The sequence below is a fragment of the Octopus sinensis genome, linkage group LG3, assembly GCF_006345805.1.
Source record: "Octopus sinensis linkage group LG3, ASM634580v1, whole genome shotgun sequence".
In the NCBI taxonomy this organism is placed as follows: domain Eukaryota; kingdom Metazoa; phylum Mollusca; class Cephalopoda; order Octopoda; family Octopodidae; genus Octopus; species Octopus sinensis.
The window spans coordinates 52,449,988-52,459,987 of NC_042999.1; the positions used below are offsets into that span (position 1 = coordinate 52,449,988).

Below are 10,000 nucleotides of genomic sequence, written 5' to 3' on the forward strand. Positions count from 1 at the left end.
AAAAACCATTATCAGAAAAATAAAAAGAACAAACAAAAAAATTAACAAACTAAAGTACTGCCAACAGCAACACACACATTCGACGGCTATCGCACTGCTTGAATCCAAAAAAATATAACCTCCAACAATGCATGAAGACCCTCATCAATAACCAAAGATAAGCTGAGGAGAAGTGGGCCATTGAAAAAATCAAACTCAACTCCAAAGTGTTCTTTTCATTTGCGAGGAAACGCAGGGTCACTGTCTCCACTGTAGGCCCTCTAATTGACGAAACTGGCACTCTCCAAGATAATGCCAAATCCATGGCCGAGATACTGCAGAAACAATACTGCTCTGTTTTCAGCAATCCTGATATGGCCGATCTGGGCTGTATCAGTGATGTCAACCCCCAACACACTATATCGGACATAACGTTTAGTGCCCCTGATGTCTTAGCGGCGATAAACGAAATAAAACACAATTCAGCAGTAGGCCCCGATAGGTTCCCTGCTTGTGTCCTGAAGGTGTGTCGACACCAACTTGCATCTCCCCTTGCTAATCTGTGGAGAAACTCACTGGATGCTGGCTATATTCCAAAAAACCTTCTGTCCCAGTCTGTTGTCCCAGTTTTCAAAAAGGGAAACAAGTCCCTTGCAGTGAATTACCGTCCGATCTCACTCACCTCTCATATCATCAAGGTATTTGAGAGGGTGGTGAGATCTCGAATAACCCAATTTCTGGAAAGCAACAGACGGCTGATCTCCAACCAACATGGGTTCCGTAATGGAAGGGACTGCCTAACGCAGCTCTTGCATCACTTTGAGAACATTTTGAGAGCTTTGGGAGAGGGCTCCAACACCGATGTTATCTACCTTGATTTCAGTAAGGCCTTCGACAGGGTCGATCACAAGATCCTATTGAAAAAACTATCCAACATTGGTGTCTCTGGAAAGTTACTGAAATGGATTAAGTGTTTCCTGACAGACAGATCTCAACATGTTGTAGTTGAAGGGGTAAAATCAAGCCCAGCCAAAGTCAGTAGTGGCGTTCCGCAAGGCACTGTGCTGGGCCCACTTCTTTTCATCATTTACATTAATGACATTAATGACATCATCAAGTACAGCAACATAAAAATCTTTGCAGATGACTCCAAGCTACAGAAGGTCATAAATGAGGCGAGTGACCGGACATGCCTTCAGTCAGATCTACTGGCTGTTATCCAATGGGCAGAAAAAAACAATATGCTGCTGAGCGAGGATAAATTTGAGCTAATCCACTTTGGAAAAGAGGATGCCCTGAAACTCCCATACTCCCTTCCTTCAGGTGAAACTCTCGCGGCGTCCAACAACATCAGAGACTTGGGGGTAATTGTGGACAACAACGTAAGCTGGGCCACTCATATAAACACCAAAGTTGACATGGCCCGCAGAATGTGTTCCTGGATTCTCAGAACTTTCCAGTCGAGAGATATCCACACCATTATCCTTCTCTTCTCCACTTTTGCCAGACCCCACCTTGAATACTGTTGTCCACTGTGGTCTCCCCACACAATACAAGGTATCATAAAAGTTGAAGCACCTCAAAGGGCAATCACAAAAAAGATAGATGGCATGACAGGCCTCGACTATTGGGGTCGACTAGAAAAGCTAAAGCTCTATTCTCTCCAACGTCGTCGTGAGCGCTACATCATCTGCATGATGTGGAAAATATTCCATCAGCATTGCCCAAATGATGTTGGCATCACCTTTAAGGTACATCCAAGGCTTGGGCCCCGTGCCATCCGCCCAAAACAAAAATCGCACTCTCATCTCATAACAACAATACGGCACAATTATTTCACCTCAATTGGCCCCGCTCTCTTTAACATTACACCAAAACACATTAAAACAGAAACTGACCCTATAGGGTTCAAGAAGTCTTTGGACAGATTCCTTCAAGAAATCCCGGATAAACCCCCTACACCCGGATATGTCTCTGTAAACAATAACTCTCTACTTGAGTGGGCCATAGTGGCCAAATTCTGACTTGAAAGACTTCACCAGGTGGTGCTATTAAGTTAGACATGGCCTGGGCCAATAATGGCCGAAACCTATCAAAGTATCAAAGTAAGTATATATAAATATATATATATATACATACAGACACACACACACACACACACACATATATATATATATATATATATATATATATACATATTGTTGTGACTGGGGAGAGTCATTCTCTTTTAGTGCCTTATAATTTAACACACCCACCGGATAACGGACAGAGTCAACAACTATTGCAAAGGTTGCAAGGTTGTGTGAAATTTCACGCACAACATGGACCCACAATTTCTTCTCAAGAGAATACGTATTTAAATAATTTTTATGAATAGCGAAAGCGGTTGACAAACACAATACAAGATATATTAAAAATTATATTAAAACTATGTAAAGTGTGTGCATTTTCCTTCTTCAGTTTCTCAATTATATGTGTGTTATGTATATATATATATATATATATATATATATATATATATATATATATATATATATATATATATATATATATACATACATATAGTCACAACATATATACATGTATATATAATCCAGAATTATTTACCTCCCTTACAAATAATCTTTTTTCTCAGCAAGTATTAGACCTGACACCGTATATTAGCCGGTGTTTTTCAAACGATGAATAGCTTTGCGTAACCATGGCTCGTTTTGTTCTCTCTCTTTATTATCATCTTATAATCATCTCATAATAATGACTTTTATGACTCGTATTACTACCTCAGTCAATCTAAATGTATATATTTGTCACTACCTGTCATAAATAGCCTTTTTGTTTTATTTTGCAATGTGCATTTTCGTTGATTTTTCATATTTTACCCTTATATTTCAACGTGTATTTTGTATTTTATGTTTTCTTTTTATAACATATTTCTACTATATATATATATATATATATATATATATATATATATATATATATATATATATATAGAGAGAGAGAGAGAGAGAGAGAGAGAGAGGGAGAGAGATAGAGAGACAGTTAAAAGGAAAACAACCAAATTATCCAGTTATATATGGTCCTTAAAAGAAAAGGGTGTCAACAGTAACATCCTTTGTAAGATCTTAGCCAAGTGTAAGCATTACACTAACGACAGTGGAAAGTGCGGTCTATGTGATATGGAAAGATGGCTCATCTGGAAAAGCAGCTTAGACCTCGCTACATGTCTAAATTCAAGAATTGAACTTTTTGTGTGATGTCCATACGTGGCTAAATATTTGTTACGGTATTGGTCCCCCCAAGATCACAGATAGAACCTGCTTTTTATATTGTGTCCAAGTACAAGCATTTCATTTCTTACATATATATTTTTATATTTTTACATATATGTATTTTTAGTGGAGGCGCAATGGCCCAGTGGTCAGGGCAGCGGACTCGCGGTCGTAGGATTGCGGTTTCGATTCCCAGACCGGGCATTGTGAGTGTTTATTGAGCGAAAACACCTAAAGCTCCACGAGGCTCCGGCAGGGGGTGGTGGCGGTCCCTGTTGTACTCTTTCGCTACAACTTTCTCTCACTCTTTCTTCTGTTGGCCTGCTCGCTTAGCCAATGGGTTGGCGTCATTTGAAGGCTAAAACAATGCGAAGAGCATTGTGACCAGCGATGTGTAGCAACATCTGATAGCCTGGTCGGTCTCGATGATCACGATGATATTTTTAGTATATGTTATTGCTTTATATATTTTTATATATTTTTTCTGTATATTATTTTTCACCCTGCATATTTGTGCATGTGCGTATAGAGAAGTGTATATGAACATAATTGTGCGCGTATGGGTATATATACGTGGGTGTGTGCGTGTGTACGGGTATGTATATGTGTACATGTTTATGGATGCATATAAATATATGTATACACATAGGTGTGTGTAGGGGTGCATGTGTGTGTTTCAGGCGAATGTGAGTGAGCATGTTCATATATGCACACGCACGTGCGTGTGTTGGCATGTACATGCGTGCATACTTGGATTCTATGAGCGTGGGTTTACCTTCTCGGGTAATTTTATTTTCTTCCTATTCGAGTAATCCCCCTTTATTTAACGGTCATTCTCATAGCTCTTTTGTTTGTCTTAATAACTGACGAGATGCCGGAGTAGACTTCCAGCCCGACATCCGAAACTCTGAGTTTTATTATGGCAACCGACTAATTTGTCACATGTTATATATATATATATATATATATACATATATATTTAAAATCAAAATGAAGGTGAGAAAATTGGATATTAATTTAATAACACCAATTTAACACCAGTGGTCTAGCGCATAAAAGACAGATTCAGTAAATATTATTGATACACAAATATGAAAGAGAATCCACTATGTGGACGCTCTTACGCTAAAGATAGATTCGCAAGGGTCTCAACCACTAAGAATTGTTCTCAAGAAAAATTTAGCGCAGGACAAATGAAAAAATAACAAAAATATAGATTAACCCCATACACTGTTAATAAATTATGCAATTTTACTTACATAATTAATCCTCGGATCGTCATATATATATTTATATATATATATATATATATAACATGGAAATTATGTATACTTAGAGTTTATTTACCACTAGCAGTATCGCCCGGCGTTGCTCGGGTTTGTAAGGGAAATAACTATATAAGCATTTTTAGAGAGTCACTTCCCTTATAGATGCCAATTCGGGCTTTCTTAGCCATTTCTGTTTTGGTGTCTTCAAGCCATGAAGTCGTTGTTCTAAAAGAACGCTGGTCTCCTTGACAACGCTTTACGACGTTGATTTCCTTACACTCCCTTCCCCACAGCTTCACGAGGGAGGGAAGAAGGGGGAGAAGCAAACAGGTGCAGGTGTGACCATGGACGCCAACTCCGCCGCCATCGACACACGAAAAATTATGCATTAAAATGGAATAAAAAATTATGTTAAATTATTTTTTAAATCGTAGACTCATCGTAGATGCGCGCTAATACTCAGACGGGCTCGATATGAATTACGACTATAAGATACCCGAATTTGGTTAAACTGCACCGCAAAATGTGGGAGTAGTTAGGAATCTAAATCGAAGGGGACAGACACTCACACAACTACAGTTTTATATATATAGATATGTCACTATACTTACGTCTGGTGATTTATAAGCAATTAGTTTTGAAACAGCCACCCCCTCCTCCATACCGGAATTCCTTCTCTCAATTTTCTGTATTCCAAGCGTTCTGGCAGTGAAGAGACTTATTAAAATATTTTCAGTGGTTGAACTCTAATAACGAATATTGTACAACACCGGATTAGTTTAGTTAAACATTAATTTCTATTAGATATTGTTTCATAATCATAATAGCAAACGTTTTATGCAAATAATTGGTTTGAGACAATGTTATATAAAAAAGATATATATGTATATATAGGCGCAGGAGTGGCTGTGTGGTAAGTAGCTTGCTAACCAACCACATGGTTCCGGGTTCAGTCCCACTGCGTGGCATCTTGGGCAAGTGTCTTCTGCTATAGTCCCGGGCCGACCAATGCCTTGTGAGTGGATTTGGTAGACGGAAACTGAAAGAAGCCTGTCGTACATATGTATATATATATAAGTGTGTGTATATATGTTTGTGTGTTTGTGTGTCTGTGTTTGTCCCCCTAGCATTGCTTGACAACCGATGCTGGTGTGTTTACGTCCCCGTCACTTAGCGGTTCGGCAAAACAGACCGATAGAATAAGTACTGGGCTTACAAAGAATAAGTCCCGGGGTCGATTTGCTCGACTAAAGGCGGTGCTCCAGCATGGCCGCAGTCAAATGACTGAAACAAGTAAAAGAGTAAGAGTTTGTGAATGGCATGGCAGTGACTTACCTGGATTACACCTCCTCCACTTCCTTCAGAGGTTGACAAGAATATTTCTGGCAGTTTTATAGCCTTTGCCAACCAGTCTAAAACAATGACTTCTAATTCAGTGGCAGCAGGAGAGGATTTCTGAAATATAACGCAAAAGTTAATCTGTTTGTAACACCTGCAGAAACACCGTCCTCCGGGTGTTTTTCTACTCATATCTAAATGATATTTACACCTTTCATCTCCAATTTGCGTAATCTTATTATATGTTACATCTAATTTCCCTTCGATTCCTTTATTCATCTAATTATTAAAGCATTATTGAGCTATGTTCTCTCTATAAAAACAAGACAATTTTTTGAATTCAAATCAGAAGCAAGACAGTTGCAGTATAGTTCCACGTCTATCTATATCGCCTTTTGAAAATCCGACAAATCTGAGAAACCAGTTAAGCGAATCCCAGTACATTTCTATTTCTATGCAGGAAATACAAAAGTGAAAGAATATGACTTACCCACGAAATTACCACATTCACCAAAGTATCTGACAACATTTCTGCCAGAATTGCAGCATAAGAGGTTCGTGCGGGGAAATAAGCACCAAAATTTGGATGTTGCCAGTGACAGACCTGAAGGGTAAGAGTTATTTGAAGAGTTAGGATTTAAGTGATAGTCCATGAAAGGGAGAAATTTCCTTTTTCTTTTAAAATTATCAGACTAACACAATAAAAACATTTAAAATGTTTGTGTGTTGACTAATTCTATACGTGAAAAATCATACAGAAAGAAACAAAATGTTGTGATAGAATGTATGTCAGTTTTTATTAGTGAGAGAGAGAGAGAGAGAGAGAGAGAGAGAGAGAGAGAGAGAGAGAGAGAGATTATGTGTGTGTGTCTGTGTGTCTATTCTTGTGTAGGAAATATATGTTTTTCTGTGGGGCGGACAGGGAACTAGAAAGAAAAACACAACCAAAAACTTTCCTTTTTAAATACATGTAAATCTGAACGGGAAATAAACTCGTAATTTCTTTGAAATGATCCCCTCTCTGTATATGCTAATCTTCAACAATTGTAGCTATGCTTTCTGTTTTCTTTCTCCAGCTTGAAGATAAATTTCTATCAATATATTTCTGATATACATTCTGAGTTCAAATTCCGCCGAGGTCGAGTTTGCCATTCATTCTTTCGGGGTCGATTAAATAAGTACCAGTTACGCACTGGGGTCGTTGTAATCGACTTAATCCCTTTGTCTGTCCTTGTTTGTCCCCTCTACAAAGTCTTCAATACTAACACATTATAATAAACACGATGTTATGCCAAATAGGAAAGCAACCATATGTATAATACAAACGGAAAATTCTTAAAACCAGAACCCTCCCCTCAGAACATTAAAGGTGGAATCCTTCGGCAAGATACTTTACACTTCTAAATATCAATCTGTTGGCATTACATTATGAAAGGGACAGCCAATGAGTACGTGTGTCTGTGGGCAATAAAGAAATAAATATATTTCTGTTGTGAAGCGCAACAGATCAGCTGTTTAGTTAAATAATCAACAATTACACTAAAGATGATTACGCGTTAGGACTGGAAATTGCAATGAGATTGTCTCGAAATAATTGCCCATCAGTCTTCAGGTGTATGTTCGGTAAACATCCTTGAAATAAATATCTCTTAACCCTGGGAGAAAACTGCTCCCGGATAATTCACATCTCAACTCCAACGACAAATCTAACTCGCGATGATTATCCCCTGATAATCATTATTCAATTATAATTTATACTCATTATTAACGCAATTATTATTTATTATAAAGCCAACAATTTACAATGTTTGTCGTACTTTGAAAGGAATGTGACATTAGAAATCTTATTAAAGGAATCATTCGCCTTTTGAACAGCAGAAAGAAACATGACCATGGGAATTGTACGGATGCAGTTGCTCCACAGCCCAAACATTTCCAGTGTTTTATATTATTGAAGGCTCATGGCTAAGCGGTTAAGATATTCGGCTCAATATTTTAAGATCGTGAGACATGTGGCGGTGTGTTGTGTCCTTGGGCAAGACACTTTATTTCATGTTGCTCCGGTTCACTCTGTTGGCAAAAGGGAGAAGCATCTGGATTTCAAAGAGTCAATCTTGTTAAACTTTGTCTCATGCTGAATCTCCCTGAGAACTACGTTAAGGGTACAAGTGTTTTGTGGATCGGATCAACTAGAACACTTGTCCTTGTAACCTATGGAGCGCCAGTGTTTATATATGAGATAACGTAAGAGTTGAATTAAACTCCAGCAGCATCTTAAAAGAAATAAAATATTATCAAAATGTCATACGACCTTATTCCTCAATGAAATCTATTTTGATTATCGAAAACTTACGCCTGGCATAATTATTCTTTCGATATCTTGAAAAACATCTTCCCATTTATCTGGATTTTGTGGGGCTTTTTCTGGTATCAACTTTCTCAGGAACCCGGGAACAACAGAAGATAAAACTTTTCTAGTTCGAATATTACCAAAATAACCATTTATATATTTAGTCAACTGTGCAACGGCTTTCACGAAATTTTCAGAGCCTTCCATGTTTCTATATTATTACGATGATGATGATGATTTATTAGATGAGAGCTAATATAGAACACCTTCTGGGAATATTTGCTATGCAATTGCGCAACAATTTTGGCTTTTTTAGTTACGTAATAGTTGCATATTGTTTAATTACGTAATAATTGTGTTGTTAATTGCGTAATATTTACATTATTAAATAATTAGATAAGACTTGATGAATTTATTTGTTTAAAAATTCCTGTTTATTCTGTTGAGTTTAAATATTTAATACCCAACGAGATGCGACATAAAGGGTTGAACTTAAATGAAAACAATTCAACCTGGCCCCCACTCCCTTCTCCAATCTACTTTCCAACAAACTTACATAAGAGTACCACCTCTCCATTCATCGTACTTCCCACCTCACGTGGTACTTGAAGAAGTTGATAAAAGATAGTCTGCCATTTGCCCTTCCATCTTTCCCACATACAATCTTCCTCGAGGTAACCCCCGTTTTTTGATGGAGTTACGTCTAGGATGACTCATCGTTTCTGAAAAACGTTCCTTTCTGATACTATGCTTCTTGGTGAATATTCCTTCCTTGTAGGCTGTCCTTGGTGGACTGTCATTCCTGATGGGCTCTTCTGCCTGGTGGACTGTCTTTCTTGGCGGACTCTCCATGCTGGGGCGGGGGGGGGGTATGCTCTCCTTTCTGGTGGGCTTTCCTTGATGGTGGGCTCTCCTTGCCGGTGAACTGTGCTTCCGGCTTGACTATCCCTCCTGCTGGACGAAACTTACTGCATGCTACAATATCTGTTCTACATAACTTCATAATCGAGCACTCGCGTGACTCTGAGCGAACACATAACGGACGGTTTCGCCGCAGTGAGGGCACCTCGAGCAGACGTGACTTATCGCAACTCTATGCTTGTAAACTGCATCTCAAATGAGTAATGTCTTCCAGTATCACCGTCAGAAATTTCTGGGAGTTTCCTATAGTCCTCGCACTGAAAGTAACCCCAAACAAACATTTCTGTTGATCTCTGTCTCTGTACAATATCACGACGGGCACTTGCCTAAGAGTTAGTGTTTACAGAATGCCATACCACCAATAACATAATCCAGCCAATACAGAACTGTAAATGCCTGACAATATTCCAAAGTTTTGACGACCCACTATAGCATTCGCTTGACCCCAAACTGAAGTCTCACCATAGAATCAACCGATGAGCACACTTGTTCCCTGTCTATGAATTGTGTCAAATATAGCTAGATCAGTACATAACTGCCAATCTTTACTCGTGGTAAACCGAACGTTTCTTTTAATGTTTGTTGTTAGAAATTTGATATGCAGACAAGTGAAACGCATTCCTTCGCTATAAAACCAAATGAAAATAAGGAAAAGGGTGACTGTCAGAGTTGATTAAATTACTGAGGTGATAAATATATCCTTTCTGGATCTTTTACGAATAGCTTCTTAGCACATTCATTTCGCGTTGTGATGCCTTCAACGCTTTTAGCGTCCACAAACGCTCAAGGTATAAAATGCAGAGGAGTGATTGGAAAAGGCACTCTTTGCAGACCGAACATGTGACTCGAAACAGTTTTGTTAGATGGCCATC

General features: G+C 38.5%; 1 protein-coding gene across 1 annotated transcript in view; it reads right to left on the bottom strand.

Moving 5' to 3' along the window:
• Positions 1–8,523, bottom strand: part of LOC115209452 (aromatic-L-amino-acid decarboxylase-like) — a 96,914-nt gene extending 88,391 nt beyond the window's left edge. The window contains exons 1-4 of the mRNA XM_036500985.1: positions 8,211–8,523; positions 6,348–6,461; positions 5,855–5,974; positions 5,131–5,265 (exon numbers count right to left, since the gene is read on the bottom strand). Of these exons, the coding sequence (XP_036356878.1) occupies positions 5,131–5,265; positions 5,855–5,974; positions 6,348–6,461; positions 8,211–8,414 (573 nt within the window). The 5' untranslated portion in view covers positions 8,415–8,523. The remainder of the gene's footprint in view (positions 1–5,130; positions 5,266–5,854; positions 5,975–6,347; positions 6,462–8,210) is intronic.
• Between the last annotated feature and the right edge of the window lie 1,477 nt (positions 8,524–10,000).